General features: G+C 36.2%; 1 protein-coding gene across 4 annotated transcripts in view; it reads right to left on the bottom strand.

Moving 5' to 3' along the window:
* LOC138334902 (uncharacterized) overlaps positions 1–20,842 on the bottom strand; it is a 110,522-nt gene extending 89,680 nt beyond the window's left edge. For all 4 annotated transcript variants that reach the window (XM_069283731.1, XM_069283733.1, XM_069283734.1 and 1 more), the window contains exon 1: positions 20,593–20,842. In XM_069283731.1, coding sequence (XP_069139832.1) covers positions 20,593–20,758 — 166 coding nt within the window. In that variant the 5' untranslated portion in view covers positions 20,759–20,842. The remainder of the gene's footprint in view (positions 1–20,592) is intronic.
* Between the last annotated feature and the right edge of the window lie 4,186 nt (positions 20,843–25,028).

Raw genomic sequence — 25,028 nt, 5'->3', positions numbered from 1 at the left:
CAGTAAAACTTGGTGATTTCTAAACGTTGTCGGTGAGTGCATTGGCCACGCGTCTACATAAAATTCTACACTATACACTTATATAATATGATAGACAAGTTTTAATAACGTCAACACTCGTAACAACATCCCTGCAGGAAATACATCTAGAACGAATTCTCCAAATTTTGTGGGTGACCCAAGCAAGTACTAGTGCTGTCACATCTCTCCCATTGGAATTCATTCGCTCGACAAGTCTTTGACAAAGAGTTTAAACTTTAAAAACCAATAGGTTTAAGAACTTAATGTGATTACACGAGTCAAAATTGACCTTGTGGTTTCAATAGGTTGTTTTAATACGGTATGTGTTAGGGTTAAGTTTTCGATAGAGTGCTATGCTGTCAAGATCTAATCCAAGAGAAGTTGTTATCAGCAAATGTCTGGAACAGGAAAACGTTTCCGGAAATGTATGCCAAACTGCGAAAATTGGCAGCTTAATGGATAATTCTTTAAAAATATAGTAATCATTCTGGGGGCTAGATTGCACAGAAACGCCGCATTTATTTTGTAAATGTTATTTCTAGTGTTAAAGATCAGCGTCAGCATATTGTGTTCCATCCTCGATACTTCAGGGGTTACTATCACTGTGGTTATATCCACCCATGGACTATGTCATCGCAAAACTGAAGGCAACATAAGAAACAGTTAGTTTGACCATCTCATGTGCATCAAAAGAATAAAATATAATGTGGTGACTGTGTGGCTTTAAAATTGAGCGTCGCTATCGTTGTAATCTTCAAAGGAAATCTCTACAGGCCTGTAATTGGTAATTTTGTTTCTCTTGAACTGTCTCCAGTTTTACGATGAAATAGTCCAGAGCTGAATATAACATCAGTGATAGTATACCCCTGGATCAACGAGGATGTTTGTGGTTACCGCATGGTTATTCTATACCGGCCACTGACCGTTTGATCACCTTTTGGGCCCCAGTACATGGGTACTATATGACTATTTTTAGAACAGCAGACACGATCACCCCCTTCACTCGCTCTAAACATTTTCTTTACAAAAATATTTTACACTGAGATCTGAAGTCAGACAAGGTGACGCATTTTCACCTGCTATTTTGTCAAAACAGTTAATCAAACTTCATCTGTTATATATGCGAACTTTACGGGTGACCGAGTACTATTAAAACTACTCATTCGGGCATAGGTCAACTGCGTGACTGTTAAGTACTTCGTGAGAATATGAATTATTTTTTTATATATTGATATTTTCACGTATGGTTACCCGCAGAGTGAAGCTTTTCATAAATCATCATCCCTTCTAGTGTATGGCACCAACAGTATACACACATTGTACTAGGTAATCCAGCTTTTGAATTCCCTTTTATGGTTCTATTGAGTAACATGGATTGGATAAAAATATCGACGTATATCATTGCATATTAATGCATACACATTAAAATTGTCTGTTTTGACTTATAATTACCATGGAACCGCATGGACCAAGGACATTTGCAGATTAAAATAACAACCTGGCAGCATGTTTTTTGTAATGATATATTATCAGAATATTACCAATACATCTATTCTTATATCTTTATTTAAATAAAATGCGCGTACCTGTGTCATGGACTTATCCCTGTGAAACAATGAAACTTTTTGTTTGTTTGTTTGTTTGTAACATGAAACTTTTTGTTTGTTTGTTTGATTAATTAACGTTCTATTAACAGCTATGGTCATGTAAGGACGGCCTCCCATGCATACAGCGTGTTGCGTGTATGTTGTACGAGGTGCGTGTTTTGGGAGACTGTGGTATATTCATGTTGTGTCTTAGGGGAACTGTTGCCCTTTTTATAGTGCTATATCACTGAAGACACCAGGGAGGACACCCCACCAGGTCACATTATACTGACAACGGGCGAACCAGTCGTCCAACTCCCTGTTTTCTGAGCGTTTCCATGAAACTATGGAGATCGGTATGCTGAGCGTGCTGGTTTATAAGTTATACTTTACTCACGCCACAAACCCCTGTGAAAAGAATAGGTACTACTGTACCAACATAACGTCTTTCAGCAAGGTTTTACGGACTGGACATATAACACGCCATATTTTAATCAACGACCTATAGAAATGAGAGATATAGACCGACAGGTTTTTTGAAGTATACACACAAAAAGAGGTATAGTATGAAGGTGAACATTCTGAATAATTTTAACCGAAAGCGTGACCTGTGTTTATAAATAAACCCCGATCAAAAGAAACCGTGACGGGTACTGTGTATACCTCATCATTTTAAAGGTTAGGCACTAGAACTGCCTTTCCAATGACATGCTATCCTTCAACCTAAGACAGGCCACAACGAGGCTTAATAAAGATCTAAGTTGATACATACGGGTACCTGTAAGATATATACATGTACAATATATAGTTCTTTTGTGTAGCCAAAAAACTTACTTTCCGTTTAAAAGCAGCGTCAATAACGGGGATTTAAAGACATGATCATATTTCATTATCATTTGTTCGGAATTGTTTGGTAGTTGTGATTTCTATTCATCTGCTATTTGTGAGATAAAGTTGATAACATATTCAGCCAGTTAATTACACCAAACGTCATAACAAAGAGAAAACTATTTACTACGGTGGGGACGAAAGGCGGCTGCGTGGGAACGCAATATAATTGCTCTGGAAACCATTTCGTGTTTCGAACACAATTTTAATTCATTATTCCACAAAATTACACATGTCGCATAAAAAGCATATGTACATCATGAAATTAATACGGACATTAACACACGTTCGATCGCAAAGTCTATTTCATGTATATTTCAATGAGGATCTCTACGGTAGGCTTTTAGATTTTACCTTTTTGTATAATATTGTTATGAACTTTACCTTAAACAAGAGTTTTTGTCTCGTAACAGCTGAAAACCTCGGTGTTTTGACCCCACTCTTATGATGACAGATACACATGCGCCATGACCTTGACCTGATTACAATGTTTGTCTATTAATAAGTATTGTGGTGTTAGACCTAGATCCATGTCCACGTGACATATGTAGATAAGACCTAGCTTTGACCTTAGGTTATTTTCCCCTGCAATGCATATTTTGGTTCCAAGTTATCTTTTAATGCACACCATATTTTGGTACCGATTACGTTTTGTCTATGCTACACATGGTGGCTTTTCTCCTGATACTCCGGCTTTCCTCTACTATCTAAACCTAGTTCGTCCTTGAATGACTACATATACCCAAGTCAAACCAAACTATGGCACTGTCTGATGCTTTAACATATAATGGCACGCACTGTCCTTTGTAAACGGTACGCAAAACAACGACCAAAAACAACCTTGACCTATCAAATATAGGTTACAACCTTGATCTCTTTGAGTTTGTAACTTTGTCTATGGTATGGCGTTGCTGCTTGTCCCCGCGATCCTTTGTATGTTATATAAACCAGACTTTCGACAACCTTCACCTCACAATATGGCCAACGATTAGTGCAATCGTATACAGTCAGTCTAGAATAAGCAATGTTCTAACATTCCATCACCCGTTCAGGTGAGGCTTATACCCACTCAGCCATTTGTAGGTACAAATGTATATATATACATATACACACAAATGTACTAAATACCCAATACACTACATATAGCATTGATACACATGTAAAATGTCGGTTCAATATTTCGATAAAATCACCATTTACATACGGCTAGCATGTAGCCAATAGAAAATCACTGAAGCATAATGTCATTCGACTTTACTCCTTTCCCCGACGGCGGAGAAATGGATAGTATAATTAACTATCGAGCTTATAACTTTAAGTTGTTTTAACAGCGAGATGGTGCTTTCTGATTGTGCCCAATTAAGTAACTCATGTCAAGTAAGTATCTTAGACTGTGTTATGGTATTTAAAGCACTTTTTAATAAGCAGATACCAGTTAAAACTCCTAAACCAATAAAACTCACGCCTTAAAATCTAGATACCACAAACTAAAAACTTGTGTGTTTCCGCGTCACAGGGACTTGGTAATACCTATAATTGGAGTTCCATACATTTTGTGGTAGTATCATTAGGGGCCGTGGACTATCGCAATGCGTGCTAAGTCCCTGTGGTACACTAGAACATCTACTTTGGGCGATGTAGAACTATTTTGTTTGGGTTCGTTGTTAGTTGGCGTTCGAGACCTATCTGTGTGATCCATGTCCACGTGACATATGTAGATAAGACCTAGCTTTGACCTTAGGTTATTTTCCCCTGCAATGCATATTTTGGTTCCAAGTTATCTTTTAATGCACACCATATTTTGGTACCGATTACGTTTTGTCTATGCCACACATGGTGGCTTTTCTCCTGATACTCCGGCTTTCCTCTACTATCTAAACCTAGTTCGTCCTTGAATGACTACATATACCCAAGTCAAACCAAACTATGGCATTGTCTGATGCTTTAACATATAATGGCACGCACTGTCCTTTGTAAACGGTACGCAAAACAACGACCAAAAACAACTTTGACCTATCAAATATAGGTCACAACCTTGATCTCTTTGAGTTTGTAACTTTGTCTATGGTATGGCGTTGCTGCTTGTCCCCGCGATCCTTTGTATGTTATATAAACCAGACTTTCGACAACCTTCACCTCACAATATGGCCAACGATTAGTGCAATCGTATACAGTCAGTCTAGAATAAGCAATGTTCTAACATTCCATCACCCGTTCAGGTGAGGCTTATACCCACTCAGCCATTTGTAGGTACAAATGTATATATATACATATACACACACATGTACTAAATACCCAATACACTACATATAACATTGATACACATGTAAAATGTCGGTTCAATATTTCGATAAAATCACCATTAACATACGGCTAGCATGTAGCCAATAGAAAATCACTGAAGCATAATGTCATTCGACTTTACTTTTTTCCCCGACGGCGGAGAAATGGATAGTATAATTAACTATCGAGCTTATAACTTTAAGTTGTTTTAACAGCGAGATGGTGCTTTCTGATTGTGCCCAATTAAGTAACTCATGTCAAGTAAGTATCTTAGACTGTGTTATGGTATTTAAAGCACTTTTTAATAAGCAGATACCAGTTAAAACTCCTAAACCAATAAAACTCACGCCTTAAAATCTAGATACCACAAACTAAAAACTTGTGTGTTTCCGCGTCACAGGGACTTGGTAATACCTATAATTGGAGTTCCATACATTTTGTGGTAGTATCATTAGGGGCCGTGGACTATCGCAATGCGTGCTAAGTCCCTGTGGTACACTAGAACATCTACTTTGGGCGATGTAGAACATTTTGTTTGGGTTCGTTGGTTAGCTGGTGGCGTTCGATGAGCCAATCTGTGTGAAGATAAATACGTCAATGGTGAAATACTATACATTAACTGTGATTTTCTTGCTGTCAGTCCCACATTTTTACGTTATCATTTAAATTAGTTGTTAATTGCGCAGTGCTAGAGCGAATTGCCTCTACATTCACATTTAATGTGAATTGAGAAGAATTGCCGACATTTATTGTCTAATTTGAGTCTAGACGATTTTCGGGTTCACTGGACCGTACACAGCTTTAAATATTAAACCAAGACGATTGTTGTTACACACAGAATGTAATATAAATGTCGGCTAACATCGAAACCTGATGACACGACCTTGAACAGGACGTTTCCATTGAAGGTCAGCACGGATTCTCGTTTTTATTGGCCTTTCATTTGTTAAAGTCTTTATAAGACGATCCTATCATGACTGTGGCCAAGTGCAAGGCCGATAAAGATAAAGCCGAGAGCAAGACGCTATCTCATGGTGTCCTCCATTGCTTAGGTCTATGTCGTGATTTTATGTAATTCTGACATTGTCTATCGCTTCTATCTTTGTGAATATATTGCAGTTAATGCCAATATAAATTGTAAAATAAAAAGATAAAAACTTAAAAACCACAAACATATACATGGATGGAAAATGTTTGTGAAAAATCACTGAACTGGAATGCACATCACTGCCCAACTGAAAGACACATATTTCAAACATACTACCTTATAGTAGGGTTACAATGTCTAACATATCAAATATCAAGGACAGCTTCCAGCGGACGTTTGTTTGTTTCTTTGTTTGTTTGTTTGATTTACTTCATGTCCTATTAACAGCTAGGACCATATAAGGAACTCTGTCCTTTTTATAGTGTTATATCAATGAAGCATGCCACCGAAGACACCAAGCAATACACCCCACCCAGTCACTTTATACGGACAACGGGCCAACCAGTCGTCCCACTCCTGTTCTGCTGAGCGCTAACCAGGAGCAGAAACTACCACTTTTATAGACTATGGTAGGTTTCGGGGAAAGAACCCAGAGCCTACCTCACAGGGGTGAGCGATCAACTGAAGGCCAAAAGGAAGGTGGTGTCAAGGGGGTACTAACTTCTTGAATGGGCGTAAAATTGAATATAGAAGATTTTGTACATTCGAAGTCATGTATGGCCATTTTAGAAAATTCGGGATCAAATATGACACCATTCGTCATTTTCTGTTTTCCCATCATTCTCAAGATAAGAAAAACAGCTAAGTTATTCACGAAGATATATCTTCGAAGGAATCAGATTGCAGAAAATTTATCTTGCACTTAATTTTGCTGCTTCGTAAATTCCATAATCCTTATAAACTTGTGTTATGATATTATGATCGTATTGGAATACAATAAAGTAAAGTCATGGAGTTGACAAGAATACTATTGTTACATACTATACAATTGGTTATCTTAGGCTAAAAGTCAATTCGGCTATCAGAATAGGACCTAGAGTTGTGAAAGTAAATTGAAACACAAGAGCAAACAAAGATATTACAGACTTGGTCGTCAAGTCACAAGGAAAACGTTTCTTATTTTTTTCGTTTGTTATCTTGTAAGTGCAAACCATTGCCGTACTTGATCACACAAACTATATTAAGATCAAGTGCCCATTCATGCATTGGAGAAATTTGTTTTGTTTTGATATCCGGCATTGTGGTTTGGACGCTTTTGACAAAACAGCATAAAGCTTTAAATAGCTTAGTAAAACAGACTGGAATACACATGTTAAGGTAGACAGGGTTATATGTCACCTGGCCGAGACACAAAAATCTAAAAAGTGGCATATAGTTACTGGGTCAGCAAGTCTGCATAAAGAATAAGAAATTTGGTTCGACAGTTTTTCAGTGATTTGTAGCCGAGTGGGGTGTGCTGTTCGATGTCTTCGGCAGTTAGTTTTCAGATGATAACACTTTGAAAACTGTTTATCAACTGTTTAAAAAATAACATTTTTCAAAACACTTGCGAACTTACCTTTATGTGTAATGATAACATAGTTGACACCATAAACTAACTTTATTTGATGGTTAGGTTGTAAGTTGTTTTTGTGCTGTAGCAACTCGTTTTACATAGAATGATGCTTCAGTTAATATGACGATTGTACCCTAATTTTACGGCCATACCGTCTGATCATTTGTAAATATTTTATGTATCTTGTTTTTCAATACATTCTTATAAGTTTTAAATGTCGGCCATCAAATGTTTGGTTTTGTCCCACATAACCAATGCTCTACTTTTCCCGAAGTAAATAAATTTGCCATCCTCATTATTTTAATGGTTGGTTCTATTAAATGACCCGGCTGTACAATTGCATCAAATACGTACCTTTGGGCGTGTTTGAACACGCTGAACTACGTATTAGCTGAACAGGTAAACATTGTATATTAAGACGTTATTCAAACAATCAAAAACACGAAGGCAGACTCCAGAAGAGGCAACACTACCTTGAAGCCGGAGAGCTCACACCCAAGAATATTTTCATTTCTACTTATCGCCAATGTTGTTCTAGCTCAAGTAAAGAATACCGAGTAAGCTAGGTGAAGTGCACAAACAACATTTAATGAGAATTTGCTATAAAACGGGACGGTTTTATAATCATAATACTCTTGAATTTCAATAGTCCTATTTTTAGTGTTTTTATTATGAAACATGGCAATTGGTGGTCTTATTCTCGTATAGTTCATTATCAAATGGCCTTTCCTTACTGTAGAAAAACTGTCGTGCTTTCGGCTGGTTACAGAGAACAGATTTAATTCAGACAAAGAAATCTATAAGAGGGAAAACTATAGCAAAATATTCCAAGCAAAACCATGAATGCCTTGGTTTGTTTTATTGAAAAGCATGCATATTCAAACCTATTTCAGATACGCACTTGATATATTTTGGGTTACCAACAGTTGAGCATATTGGCATAGGACATTTACATAAGAGAAGTTTGCCATTTTAATCTTGCATTAATTATACGAAGCCAAGTCACTAACCAATAGGTTTGGGTTGAAGCCCGGAGTTGATTAGTTTGGATTGTTTTTCTAAACATGCCAAGCAAAGTTTCACTGCCTTAAACCTAATGAACGAGTATCTTTGATCAATAGAACTGATGTCTTTGATAGGTATTTTGAGCTTATCAATTTGTTCATTTTCAACCCCTAGGCAAACGAACTAATATGTCTTTGTTGTGAGAATATTTCTTTGTTTAATCGAAATGACACGAACTCTGTATTTCGTTATATTTGGGGATAACAAATTGCAGATACTAGAATTTCTGTCTTTTATCTCGATAATTAACATGTGTTCATGCATGCTGCGTCCATTCTTTCCTTTGTAAAAAGATCTAGATGGATGAAGCGACTTCTCATTTCAAAATCTAACGTACGTTAGTCGATATGTATCGATTCATCTATAAGAGACATCGACTTTCTGATTAGAAACATATCCTCTAGGTAAGACATGGATGTCAAGATCATATCGGGCGAGTTGTCTTAAATGTCGTACAGATGACTTTTAAAATGATTTAAATATATAGCCTGATGAAACCACGTGACCTGGGTCAGACGCACTAAGCTGAAATGAAATGTTAGGGCTCCAACCGGTTGATGGAGTAGAAGGTTGCAATTCTGTCAGAATTGTATTAATTACCGGAAACCGTCAACGGTCATTCGGGGAGAATACGGATGTGTAACCACAATATCACACAAAGAAATTGATATTTTATCATTTGGTTATGATTTACTACAGATATGAAGTTTATGAGAATAAGAAAATTTTGGTATTATACCACAGCTTTTCCGTTGGTATTCGACTGTAGTTTTTTCCCATTTAATTAGGTTTGGTTGATGACTTTTATTTCTTGGTGTTATTTTAAGGCATTATGAGTAATTCAAGGGAAGACAGGGGAAAAACATCGAACAAATAAAACTACTTTGAATATGCTCGGCCTTGGTATTGGAAATCGTTCCAGAAATGAAGTGCTTATCATCTTCATTATTCACTCAAATTGGTCACTAATTTTGATTATTTTTTTTTCATGCTTTGTGCTTATAATTTTTTTAGCAAAATTTTGTCGAATTAAGCATTTATATTTCTATCTACAGATGAACACAAAACGCAAACATGGACCAAACTGTATGATACACATGTAGTTGCTTTGGATTGCAAACAGTCACCAAATTCCTAACGGTCTGAATGAGTATTGACGAAGGTGAGACTCAGAGGATATATATCCCCACAATTAATACAATTAAAACCTGAAAATACACCCCAGCCATGGATTGACAGTGTGAACAATGACGAAGGTGAGACTCAGAGGATATATATCCCCACAATTGATACAATTAAAACCAGAAAATACACCCCAGCCATGGATTGACAGTGAACAATCAACAGCTGGTGAGACTCAGAGGATATATATCCCCACAATTAATACAATTAAAACCAGAAAATACACCCCAGCCATGGATTGACAGTGAACAACCAACAGCTATCAATTTATTCTGTTACGTGTTTCCTCTTATCTCTGATTCTATAGGCTAAATAAGGCCGTATGAACTTAGATCATGATTTTACTTTTCGTGTCGGGGACGACACGTGATATTCAAATTTGGAACCAAATTTGTAGTCAATAAGCAAACAGTCCACAGGTCTTATTGAGATAGGTAAATATTAACCAAAACAAATATATAGCCGAAGTGCCTCTGAGGACCTGTCACCCTACCAGACAATGGCTTGAACACGGCGTGCGGTATAAGTAAGCGACTGTCTGAAATCACGACAATGGTTAAAATTAGCAGGCACTATGGTATTTCTTAATTTAATCGAACTTTTCTTGTATATTTACCTTTCGCATTTACTGTTTTCTTCTTTATCCCTGTTTATTATTATTTATGTAACTCTGCAATTTGGTGAAATAAAGAAATGGCTGAATGGCTGCAAACATACGATTTGCTCTTCTGCATAAATGACGTAATTGAAAGCAACCACGACAATGTTTAAAATTAGAATGCACTGTCTTCATACAATTAGTCTACTTGGCTGTACATGTGAACATACGATCTCTATACAGCATAAATGGCGTTATTAAAATAATTTTGGTAGACCCATTCAGAGTTTCTACTAGTATTTTCTGAAATTGATTGTTCTGAATGTTTTGAATAGCCTTGCTTTTAAATTGATTTGTCAAAATGTCTTTCTAATGCTACACACTTGAGCACATTCAATGTAAATAGTGTATAGTTTTGTGAATGTGACTGTCGATAGTTCTTGTTTTAAGCCTTAAGGTTTTTCTCAATTTTGGCAAATAATTGACACTGCGTTTTCAGAGCAACAGTGTATGCATAAAAAGTCTATAAATGACCTTATGATATTTAGATTCCATTGCTCTATAATTGAAATACGCTATTTTTTGTTAGTTTTTTTTCTGTTCGTGTTTGTTATATATCTGTTTTCTAAAGCAAAAATTCTAATAGATTGGAATGCATAAAATTATTTCATTAATTAAGCAATTAAATTGGGTTGAGCAGAAATTCTTGAACATGTGTAAGCCAACAAGTTAACAATTTAAAATACTGGTAACGAACCAAATATGATCTAGGATATATGGATTAATGTAAGTTTTAAACTTGTTTCCAAAATACTATTTCTTTCTTGAAGCTACTTTTGTAAATCATCGTACAGAAAAAGACACGAAATAATATAAAGTTAATATTGAAGTTATGACACGTCATATAATGACAAATAGCCACCATCTATTTTTCTGTCATTTTCATGTCTTCTTGAGTTTACATCATATTTTAAAACTTTACCCGTGTTATTTTTCCACATGATTTATCACACCAATATATGCTGACAAATTAACTTGGGTGACGTTGGTTGACCCATTTTAAGGCTTACTTAACCACAGAAAACTCTCTTATGCAACATGATCCATAAACACCTAGTACTGAAGCTTGTCTCCGAAATGTAAAACCCCCGAAATGTCGTGATGTGCTTGTAATGAGAGCCAGTGATCTGGGTATGTAATTTATATTGTCTATTACACCTCGGTATAATAAGGCACTGTCATCCTCACTATTGTGTATTACGGACATCCACGTCAAACCCAGATATTCAGAAACACAACACCCACCACAGTCTTTATAAGCTGCCGGCGGAAAAAGATCCTTAACTCAGGATTTATGATTTATGGAAAAGTCGTTTCTATGATAATTGCTATACGTTTTCAGTGCAAATGTTGTTTGATGAGATAAACTGTTATCACAATGTATCTTTAGACAGACTTTTGTGTTAATTTGTGATATATGCTAATGGGTGTTTGCATATACAAGTGATTTTTATCAGGGAATAAATTCATAAATACATAGTAACATGTTTATGATTTTAAGAATCTTTGACTTGTTGATGGTTTTGTTGATGGTTTTGTTGATATTATATTTAATGAAATGATTCGTTAGCATGACTCGAACTATTAAGAAGATTCGAATCCTTTGATGCCACCTAAAATTCCTACCACACCACATCCGTGTTATTTGCCTTTTCGACCTACCCTTTCGATGTCTTTAAAATTCTCAATCACTACCGTAGAGCTCTATACAGAGTCCTATATTTTACCTTCTCCTAACCCCTTACCCACCCTTCATGTCACCCCTACCGTAGAGCTCTATACAGAGTCCTATATTTTACCTTCTCCTAACCCCTTACCCACCCTTCATGTCACCCCTACCGTAGAGCTCTATACAGAGTCCTATATTTTACCTTCTCCTAACCCCTTACCCACCCTTCATGTCACCCCTACCGTAGAGCTCTATACAGAGTCCTATATTTTACCTTCTCCTAACCCCTTACCCACCCTTCATATCACCCCTACCGTAGAGCTCTATACAGAGTCCTATATCTTACCTTCTCCTAACCCCTTACCCACCCTTCATGTCACCCCTACCGTAGAGCTCTATACAGAGTCCTATATTTTACCTTCTCCTAACCCCTTACCCACCCTTCATGTCACCCCTACCGTAGAGCTCTATACAGAGTCCTATATTTTACCTTCTCCTAACCCCTTACCCACCCTTCATGTCACCCCTACCGTAGAGCTCTATACAGAGTCCTATATTTTACCTTCTCCTAACCCCTTACCCACCCTTCATGTCACCCCTACCGTAGAGCTCTATACAGAGTCCTATATTTTACCTTCTCCTAACCCCTTACCCACCCTTCATATCACCCCTACCGTAGAGCTCTATACAGAGTCCTATATCTTACCTTCTCCTAACCCCTTACCCACCCTTCATGTCACCCCTACCGTAGAGCTCTATACAGAGTCCTATATTTTACCTTCTCCTAACCCCTTACCCACCCTTCATGTCACCCCTACCGTAGAGCTCTATACAGAGTCCTATATTTTACCTTCTTCTCCTAACCCCTTACCCACCCTTCATGTCACCCCTACCGTAGAGCTCTATACAGAGTCCTATATTTTACCTTCTCCTAACCCCTTACCCACCCTTCATGTCACCCCTACCGTAGAGCTCTATACAGAGTCCTATATTTTACCTTCTCCTAACCCCTTACCCACCCTTCATGTCACCCCTACCGTAGAGCTCTATACAGAGTCCTATATTTTACCTTCTCCTAACCCCTTACCCACCCTTCATGTCACCCCTACCGTAGAGCTCTATACAGAGTCCTATATTTTACCTTCTCCTAACCCCTTACCCACCCTTCATATCACCCCTACCGTAGAGCTCTATACAGAGTCCTATATTTTACCTTCTCCTAACCCCTTACCCACCCTTCATATCACCCCTACCGTAGAGCTCTATACAGAGTCCTATATTTTACCTTCTCCCATCCTCGATACTCCAGGGGTTCCGATCACTTACGATCTCTACACCCCTGGACTATCTCATAGTGAAACTGAAGGCAGCTCAGTGGAAAACATTTGACCAATCACAGGCTAGCAAAAATTTCCTTTGAAGACTACAGAGAGAACGACTACTAACATCAAAGCCACACAGTCAACCACAGTGTACGGTTATACGGCTCTTTTGATGTTCATCAAAGGACTAAATTACCTGTTCTATTCCGTTGCCTCCAGTTTTACTATGAGATAGTCCAGGGGTGTAGAGATCGTAAGTGATCGGAACCCCTGGAATATCGAGGATGACCTTCTCCTAACCCCTTACCCACCCTTCATATCACCCCTACCGTAGAGCTCTATACAGAGTCCTATATTTTACCTTCTCCTAACCCCTTACTCACCCTTCATATCACCCCTACCGTAGAGCTCTATACAGAGTCCTATATTTTACCTTCTCCTAACCCCTTACCCACCCTTCATGTCACCACTACCATACGCTTAGGTTCCAGACCTGTGGTCAAGGTACACCTTTGTTACACTGATGGACATTTAGCAATGGATTCGTGCCAAAGCCTTTCATAAATCTTAACCGATATCCTTTAAATTCGTGTATGAATAAAAAAGTACATATTTACCTATCTACATTGAGGTCACGTGTTGTAAAATGTGGAATCGCCCGATTGCTTTCCATAACCTTGACAATAAATAGGACGTTCAGATTTCAATTATGTAAACTTCGTTTTTTAACAAATAAATTAGTCGTATGTAGTATTTTTTATTCGATTTTAAACAATTTAGTGATTTATATGTGTTATATTAATCAATGTGCATGCAAATTTTGGATCGATTTTTTCCTGAAAGGGTTTATAACTTAAGCAGGTGATAACTGAAAACAATTTGGTTTTATAACTCGTTATATTAATTATATCGCCAAAATAGATGGAACAGCATACATCATTCAAATATACCGCCCAATACAACCACGCCGGTTATATGACGCTGATAGCGGGCAAACCAGTCGTCCATACCTATTTATACCTAATGCTAAGCTGGAGCAGAATTTGATATTTTTGTAGCCTTCGGTGTGTCCCGACCGGAAGACAGAATCCTGATAATTCATCGCATGGCTAATGGATCCCAAAGGTTTGACGATGTCAAGGGAGAAGACGAAATACATCTCAAATTTAGTTGCCTTTTAAAAGTAGCTACCATTCTAATGCCATACCTGTATTATAGGGTAGCGAACACCCAAAACCATACATCATCGAGGTTGTGTAAGGGAAACATTATCTTGGATAGAACAAAATATGTAATTTCAAATTTATTTACTTTCATAATTTCCTACACTGGCAGCAGGTTCCTGTATTTCTGTTAACATCTTGTCCTATGTATACCTATAGGCGGTAAGGTGTTCCAAAGTGATTGGTTTTTAATTCGTGGCTGGATTGCTGACAAGTTTAATTGTCTTGTTCTTTGATTTTAGGTATAGATATAGTTGTGCTGACAGCTGTCGAGATATATGCCGTCAAAGGTAGTTGATACTGTTATAAACAATTAAAAAATATGCAATGAATATTTTTAAATATGCGAGGCTACACAGAAATTCCCAATGCAATGTTCTTAAAGACAGGAGCACATTATTTTCATAGATGAGCCACAAGCTAGTAATTCATGGCTTATTGACTACAGGGAAACTCTAAGTCTTTAATGTTAGCAAACGATGAGCGTAATTTTAGACACGGTTAATTTGAGTACGCTCGGATTTTTGTATTATACCTCCATAATATGAAAAAAAACATATTCATGTTTACACATAGTCATATTGTTGACGCGAAGGGGATAACCTTTGCCCTTGGTGTGGCCTATAAACATTGCAAACAACATTGGTGTTAAAGTTTCAAGTTTTTTTTTTATTTTCCAAATGCAATAAAGCATATAGGTTTAACAAATACATAAATACATAATACAATAATCGTTAATTCCGATATACTTCATAACAAATTAAACAAATTGACTAATACATGAGTATGATATACTACTGCAGATTAATGAGAATTTTCCTTTTTTCTGTTGCCTGGATCTAATATTTCCCCAGCAAATTTAAGCTCTTTACATTTTTAGATGAAAATAACATAATTAATTTATATACACTTGGGTGTTTGTGGTAATAAGCTTTTATAAATTTTTTACGTAACTCAGAATAAGCAGGACATAGTAATACAAAATGCATTTCATCTTCTTCATCATTTCGCCGATGGCAACGGCGTTATAACGGCCAGCTTCAATTTGCAGAGAGTGGGCTTGCATGCAATATTTATTCAATATTTGTTTAGTTTAAGAATTCAAAGGTTTCTTTAAATCAAGTTGAATTTCAAAGTTATCAACAAGATGTTTATAAATTTCACATTTAGAAGAAACATCAAATGCGCAACGTAGTTCCTGAATAAATATATCATACAAGTGCTGTGAATACACTTGCAGAAAGTGTTTTTCAGTATCTACATTCTGAGAAATTCAAATATTGTTGAAACCACATGTACATAAATCTTTTTTTACATCACACAACCAATTTAATTTATTATCAGGCTTTTTTATAATGAGCTCAAATAGAGCATTATAGCAAGACTTTAAAATACAGTTATCTGTTCTTAATAGTTTTAATTTTTTTATTCATCCCTGGGCTTTGGGTAATGCAAAGTTCCTGCAAATTTTGTCAGTATACTTTTAGTTGAATGTAAGAACCAGTATAACTGATCGAACTTGTGTGGCTTCACAAGAAGAATATTAAAGTGTATCATCACTGTCTGGTAAGTACAAATTGATTTCAAAAATCAGGTACCACAAAATGACTGCAGATGGCACAAACCTCACGACACAACGGAACTAGCGTAATAAGTTTGATTTTTTCTCAATTCATCAGATTTCTTCTTTAAGTTTGCGACCTTACTAAGAACAACTTGCATGTAATACCAATATAGGTTTTACACTATTAAAAGGTTAGCAATAATAATGTTTATCCAAAGAAATGCTCTGTAGGCCTACTTGCTACTGTCGAACTCTATTATATACATAAGTCAGTTCTTTTTGTGACACCACCAAAAGTATTCAACGAAACACGATACGATTAAACTCGATTGAACAAAGACAAGTCTTGGCTATTTAAATATAGTTCAATTTCATTATGTGTTACCGGTCCCCGCGTGTCTTCAACATATGGGTCAGAGCTTGTGTTACACGCTGGGCATTATTCTGTAAGGGTTTCGGGCCAAGTCACGAGTGTAGAGTCGTTAGAATGTAATGTGTTTCTGTGTTCTATGGTATACAGTGGTGTACACTATATCTACCCCACATCCATCATTCAGGTCATCTTCTCACATCTGATTTAAAAAACTGTAATCTTTCAAGCGATTAAGGAAATTGTAACAACTCGGGGCAAGAAAAGTCTAGCCTATTTGAAAGTTTGTTTTCGTTACACAAGCTGTAGATTACTCACAGCTGTTAATCCAATCTGATCTCAAATTGATCATGTCGAGATCTTTTTGGAATTTATCTCACTTTAACTCCAGTATTCATATAGATATATCGGCAACTGTAAGTTAATTTGTTCACGAAGTAAAAAAGATTCCCTCAACTATCTAGTATACATCAACCGAGCATGCTAATTATAACTGATGCAAATCATTTCCACAAAACGTAGATATTTCAATATGCATGGATGCCCATGCGTATTGTAATGCATGTATCTACGTTTTGCGTTGTCATAATGTGATTTTGTTAATTTACGATGTAGTCTTGGAACCATTTTTGGACAAAACGTCAAGCATGAGCAAATGTGTATCTACTGTATGTGAAATAATTCAAAATTATCCTGAGAATGATATATTACGAATACCGACATTAACATAAACGGGTCTTATTGTCATCCAAAACGAATAATGTTTTCTCTGTAAATAATATAATTTTGTTATGGCACCATCAACATGTGATTTGAATTTTCGATCGTTTTTATACTATAAAGCACTCGACCTCTTTTGTACTCTGAATACTTGTAAGACAACGAAAGTGCCAATCTTTTTATGAAATTAAGACGAATTAATTGCTTTCCTTTGGTATAGGTGTGGTTTTGTATACTTTCGCGAGTAGTGGTGTTAGGCAAGGAACTCCAGTTTTGTCCATATTGTTTTCAATAAAATATAATTATTACAATTATCGAAAGCAAACAAAAAATAATTGTATAATTATGTGATATGATATAACTATGTTCGCTATATTACAACTCATAATAGGTAGGCATCTTAAATAGATGAAAACCTCAAATAAGTAATAGGCGACATGGTGCCTATATTAGTAGTCATGACTAGGAGCATCATACCAGATTCTCGGCACTTGTGAATATGACTCATAAAATATATTTCGAACATCTCTGAAAACCTTACATTACTTAAAAGTTTTCCCCATTTGATTATCGCGTGATATTTTAACTTTCGCCCAGACATTTTTAACTAATTATTTTGTCCTGTAAAAAGTGGGCATTTGTCCGTAACTAATGTCGTCCTTGACTCTACATAGCGTGGATCATTAACCTACGGGACTACTGGTTCATACCCAGTCAGGCATGGCCGGAGACATACCTACGGGACTACTGGTTCATACCCAGTCAGGCATGGCCGGAGACATATGTCAATATCATGGAGGGGACCTTTAAACGGAATTTCGAGGGGGTACGTAGAAAACAGAACCTTGCATTAAATTAGACAAGTTTTTGGGAGACGACTATGTGAATTCATTCATATGATTGTTGAGGTTAGTAAAAAGGTAACTCGATAGGCACAATTGATGGTCTGAACACGTTTCGTGTCGGGTAGCCGTGATGGAGTATTCGTACATGTCAATTTGGACGGGAACCTTCAGACATTGTAGGTGTGTCGGCGTTCTTAAGAGAAAACCAATCACATGTCCAATGTATAAGAGAAGCTAATATAAAAACATAAATATGTGTTCGATCATATTACAGCTAGCATCCCCCACATCTCCAAATTGGATATCTTGTGCAATTCTCTCCAATGGTTACAATCCGGACATTGGTTTTGGTCTTCGTGTAAACATTTTTTTTTATTTTGGCAGTTTAGAATTCCGTAAAAAGCATATATCTTATGAAAACATAGAAGCTAGCGCCAACTTTACCGAATTTGAATCTACAACTCTCACTTGGTTATACAACGACTATCATAATTTACAAGGCCCTGTGCTATTACATAATTATCTGTCTCCTTGTAGGTATGTATCGATTGTCACATCATTATTTTTTGAAGGAAAATTACGTCGTTTTCCCTAAAAAATGTGACGTCATGCTCACAATAACACGCAATCTCTCCCAGAGTTCATTGCGGTCCCCACATGCAATCTCTCCCAGAGTGCATTGCGGTCCCCACAATTTAAATGTGGGGACCGCAATGAACTATGGGAGAGATTGCACAATTTCATGTGAGGACCGCAATGAACTCTGGGAGAGATAGCACAATTTCATGTGGGGACCGCAATGAACTCTGGGAGAGATTTCACAATTTCATATGGGGACCGCAATGAACTCTGGGAGAGATTGCACAATTTCATGTGGGGACCGCAATGAACTCTGGGAGAGATTGAATAACACGACAGACCCACAAGGACAGATAAGTCTGCAATATGTAAATGCATAATACTTTATTTTAAAACACAAACATTATTTAAAATGTCATTTATGAATTGTGTTGAACACATACCCAGTATGTTTCTATATTGATCGATATACCCCTATTACGATTGACCTATATCTCACCGCCCGATCGATTTCTGCTACTAACGTTTAACGCTACACGACGTCCCGGGGGATCGAAGTGTTTGTCAGTCTGCTGTACTAAAACACGTTATTATTTACTGAGTATTCAGACACAATAATGCCGTGCATACATTGACATTTTACAGGTATTAAATGTTTAAATATTTATACGTAATATATTCCGCTTTAGTGATCGCTGAGAGGTGGAAGTTACAAATGTTAAAAATCATGCGTTGATGGTACGTGTACATTTCCTCCTTAAAATTCGTCAACTACAGCACATTGGACAAATCTAGTAAATTAATTTTAAATGAAAATATAGAAGAAATTTGCTTTTTTGACAAATTGATTGTACCATGAAAATTGCATAACACGACTTAACATTCATTGTGATATTACACTTGTTATCCCATGATAGAGTGCGGTGTTTGTCTTCTCTTTTCCTGGAGTTCTATCGTAATAATATAGACTTGAGCCGATGAAGCCTATGTCGAAAAAGACGATAAAACGCCCGAATTACAGTCTATAGAACAATATATCATTATATGATATACACTATCTATATACAATGGTATTATTTGCATAGACTCTACGACGTCTTATACCTAAAGAAATTAAAAAAAATATCTGATCTGAAGACGTTCTTTTCAAGACCTATTCAAAATGCATATGTCATATGCTAAAAGACAGGCGACTGGATTCAGATATACTAGTCACACTATGATCAATGTTACAGTGTCAAATAGAAGACGAATCTATAGATTAATTGGTCGCTTTAAATAGTTACTCGGGAGTTTCCTATGTCATTAACGCCAGACTCCGAGATTTTGACAGACATTGTATAGTGCTAATACCCCGAGTGTCATGTGACCCCGACACCAGACTTAGACATTTTGACAGATATAGTCGTGCTTATATTTTAAGATTTCTGTAACATTGGTATTGAGCAAGCTATTAATATTCTGATAATTTCTTTGCCCGGCCCAACCTTGCATCCTATCTGTCAAAATGTCCATGTTCGGTATTGGGGTCAGATGAAACTTGGCCCAAATTATGTACGTTCCTATATCAGCTAATTACATTAAAACATGAAGTTCATTTAAGGTGACGTTCCGGCTACAGATATAACATGATTACTGTTACACATGGATAGCTGTATGTGTATTATTACCCGTCCACAATGTCGGCTACAAGCACGGCGAAACAATGGTCCGTACATAGCCGTGTTATGCCGATCAGACATCTATTCATATATGTAAACACACTTCGATCCGAAAGATTTGACAACAATCTGCACATTTGATTACACACCGCATCCCTGCAACTGGTCTACACTACCTGATAAAGGTACATGTACCGGTGCCAAGTACAGGGCTCAGCATGATCTAAGACAAAACGTAAATTCTGTGTATGGATGCAAGAATTTCATATTGTTTTTGATAGTTTTTAATTCATAATATCTATATCTGTCTGTGTCTTTGCGGTATCTAGACCAAAAGTAACCCGGAGTGGCTGAACAAGGGACTGACATGCACGAGTGACAATGATATCACACAGGTAAAACTGTTCACTTACCTGCAGCTTTACGATCGGCGATAATTTCTGCCAGAGCATCGTGAATGTCCATTTTTGTCATATCCTCCTCTGTTGTTGATCCTCCACCGTGACCGTCAGAAAGCACCCCCGGGACGGCCCCGAAAATTAAAATCCCCAGGGTTAGGGGAATCACAGTACCCCTCATGTTGACGGATATTTTCCCGTCCAATATGTGTAGTGTGTGTTCTTCGCCAGCCGGGTACCGGTGGACGAATGACCCAGGAACTCACACACGCACTTATATATGGAAAATGTGAATCTTACGGGTAGCATTCATATTTAAATGAACAGCGCCCAATTCTATAAACCCGTGCGGCTTTCTGATTGGGTGACATAGAACCCTAGAAAGTTAATATTGGACTTAGTCGATGAGACAGGTTGAGTTTTGATCATTCAACTTGGTGACCTTTCAACCCCAACTCAGGCGTGGAACATTTACCAGTATTTTTAATACCGGTTTGCATGCATGCGTTAGAAGCAGTAGGCGCTGCGTAACGTCCTGAATTTTGACACGGGGTAATATCATACACATGTATATTTACATGTTCTTTTTACTCAATATACTGATTCATCGATGTATTATTGATTATTTTTCCATAGAAATCAATACGTCTTAATTACTTTATATAGAGATGACCTATATATAAGCATAATTCAGGGAGTGTTTATTCATAACAAATCGATTTTTCTGCTGAAGTTGGTTATATAAGACAGACTCATATTAAAAGAAGCAAATTGGAATAGCAAATATTGTTGTCTGAATTAAGTTGTTTTAATTAATCTTTAATCCAACAGTACGCAAAGGTACATTAATTATTGAGTTTCACTCCTATGCAAGACTGATTTTTTTAATCTTTATAACATTTTACTCATCTATAAAATTAATTTTGATTATTTGTATATGATAATCTTATATAAATGAGCCCTTAATTAGTATTTTATTCTTCGAGTTAATCTCCGAGACAGGATTCGAGATAAATAGCATAAGAATAGCTCAAAATTAATATACATTTTTCTTTAAAATACGAAAACCTACACTTTCAGACACTGAGACTGAAAGATGCGGAAATCATTGGTATACACCTTTCGCCCCACTAAAGCTTCAATACTGCATGGCATTGTCCGTAATATTACGTTAATATATTTTTCCCAGGTACGACAAATGAAAAAATGCACCAACAGACTTATCTTGTAGAAAACCGACTAATAATGTGAGAAAATAAATATTTTAAAACTAGAACTTGTCATTGGTCAATTTGACGGGCCACCAACAAGGAATTTCAAAACAAGGTCATTCATATTAAGAAACTCGGGAGCCATTTATCTTAATGTGCTACAGGTCCAATTACAGGTCTCTAGGCCTTTCAGAACTTGACAAGGAGTAGTTTTAAAGATTTTAGGATTTTTTCGTACCTATGAGCTTGAATGAACAAACTTAGTAGCCATTTATATCAACATATTACAAGACTATCATTAAGTCTGCTCTTTTGATATTAGGTCGTCTTCTGTTCTAATCGATGATTTTGTGTTTAAATATTCTTATTGGCCACAAAGCTGTTTTTCTAAAGAGTTTTTGACGAAAAATCCAGAGAATAAACGACTGAATATCACACCATTTCTAGGAAATCATTCGTGTATTTAAGATAAAATCAAATTTCCTTTAGTACCACAGCCTACAGTGCAAGTGATACTATGCCAACTAGTAAAAAGAATTGGAATGAACTTTTTGATATGGATGACACAGCATGGGTTATGATATAGAAGGCTCCGTATACTTTTACGAAAAAGTACCAAGCTGCAGTGGCTTCAATACAGAATAGTTCACCATAACTTCTTTCTCTTCAAATCACATCTAGTTACATCGCCTTGATGTACTCTGTGCATTTCTGATAATGAAACAAAATATGTTTCACATATACTGTAGGAATGTGGTGAAGTATAAAATTTACTAGAAAGCTTCAGAACCGTATTAGACGCCCTTATTATTCCATTTACTTTCAATAAGCAATTCTGTAGTTTTGGTCTGATATCTGAAAAAAAAGACAACTGTAAAGCTGAAAATTAAATTCTCCTCAGTGATAAAGATTATATATTTATAAAATGCAGTGTTTCCACAAGCTAACAAAAATGAACTGATTTGTGCTTTGAAACAATTTTACGATTTGCAATAATATATTGCAAATAGTAAAAGTGAATTGGAAAAGGAAAGATATGAAAAAGAATGAGAAACATGTGGGATACTTTCTAAACTATGGTAGATATACCTCTCTTCTATAGCCACTCTGTAATTCGATCACAATGATCCCTCTTTTATAAATAAGCGTATGTATTTATTCATACATCATTAAGTTAAAATTGTAAATAATATTTATAGTACCATCTCTCTTTCGTCCTTCCTACTCATCCCAGATTTATTTCTCATATTTTCCTTTTTATCTTTCCCCACTATTCTCTAATAGTCACACAAAGAAATGTGATTAAAGGAGTAAGGAATGATAATTTTACTTTAAAAATTACCTCTCAGTACAGGAAGAGGAAAACAATAGGTAAGGTGAGATACCTATTTGTACAAACAAACATATTAATGTGCTTCTTGAAACAGGGTTCAAACAGTCAAGATGAAAAGGCAATTAAATTGAGGACACTTCATATTTATACAAACCTTTTTGAACGATAGATAGTTCCAAAATAATACTTAAATTTACATTTGTTTTTGCTTAACTCTACCTCGGACTAACTAAAACTTTACAGCTTACAATGTCTCAATTTAAAAATAAGCCTGGGATTATAAATGTAATATTAAGATATTTCAAGTTTTTCTTGTTCTTATTTTTTTTCTTTTTTTTTTTAACCATCTAATATACAACAATGTGCCTTTAAAATTTAAGCACGGATGTATGAGAGTGGACACGTGGAATGGATTCTGTGTGAAGGTAACTCAGTCTATCATTTCTCTCTGATAAGAAATAAAATTATAAAAAAAAATATTAGGTCTTTTAGAACTTCCAAAGAACTCATTTAAAGATTTTAGGAGTTTTGGCCTATGTGACCATGAATGGAGGCCAGAATCTATTATATTATCAAATATAATATGGTAGTTATTTATGTCAGCATGCTACAGGCCTAATCTTAGGTCTGTGGGCATTCACAAACTTCACACGAAGTCAATTGAAGATTTTAGGAGGTCAATCATATTATCATGGTTAGAATTTACGTAAGCATGCTATAAACCCAATGTTATGTTTCTAGGCCTTCTAGAACTTCACTAGAAATCATTTGAAGATTTTAGGATGTTTGGCTCATGTGACCTTGACCTACATTCATATTAACAAACTTGGCCAGTTTCGCAAAATTTGTTTAAATTTAGGAATTTCCGTAACTTGAAATTCTCTAAGGAGATTATAAACTTATTTGCAATGGAGTTTAATGTATCGGTCTATGAAAATATAAGATATATAAGAGAAAATATTCATGTCCAACACGGTCAGATATGTGAAATCATAAATGACTTTCACTTGAGAGGTTTTGGTTTTGGACGAATGACCCGGGAACTCGCACAGTACTATATGTAAATGTGAATCTCACGGCTAGTATTCATATTCAAATGAACAGCGCCCAGTTCTATAAAACCGTGCAGCTTTCTGATTGGGCGATATGAACTATAGAAAGTTAATATTAGACTTAGTCGATGAGACAGGTTTATTCATTCAACTATGTGACCTTCAACTTTAAGTCATGAGTGGAACTCGTATTCAAATCCACCTTTCAGTATTACAGTTGCGTGTGCTAAACTTAACTCATACATATGTTCTGAATTACGACACCATGGGAGCTTTATATATATATTACATATTCTGTCAGTCATAATTAATTCAGAGTGGTAAATGGATTATTGATTTTCAGCATGAAAAATCAATACGTGTTAATCATTGTATGTAGAGAGAAGTGGGAATTTTTGTAGATGTGTTATTTGCCGCTACAAACCTATGTCCTGCTAGTGAAATATGACAACAAAACGTGTTTTGATTTTTTTTATTTGAGTTTACCGACCTATCGACAACTAAGGTCATTTAGGACCGAATAATGTATGATAACCATTGTGGCTCAGTTGAATATCATAGAGCATAGAGCCTATGATTTATCTTTGAAATGCAGGAACACAGTTGTTACGATACAATCATCTTAATTAAAATGTAAACCAGTAAAATCATAACTTATTTCTATGTGGTGTCGTTAACACATTGTAAGTCGTAAAAATATGCTTCAGTTAAGAACAAAACGGCGTGCTTATGTAACAAATATCAGCGAGAAATAAAGTCGTTGATCAAATGATATCATACAACTGTATAATGCTTACAATTAAATCTTATGAGTAATTCTATTTTCTTTTGGTATCCGAGAATAGCATCGAGTTT

Source organism: Argopecten irradians, chromosome 11 (genome assembly GCF_041381155.1).
Source record: "Argopecten irradians isolate NY chromosome 11, Ai_NY, whole genome shotgun sequence".
Taxonomy (NCBI): Eukaryota; Metazoa; Mollusca; class Bivalvia; order Pectinida; family Pectinidae; genus Argopecten; species Argopecten irradians.
This window is presented reverse-complemented; position numbering and strand designations above follow the sequence as displayed.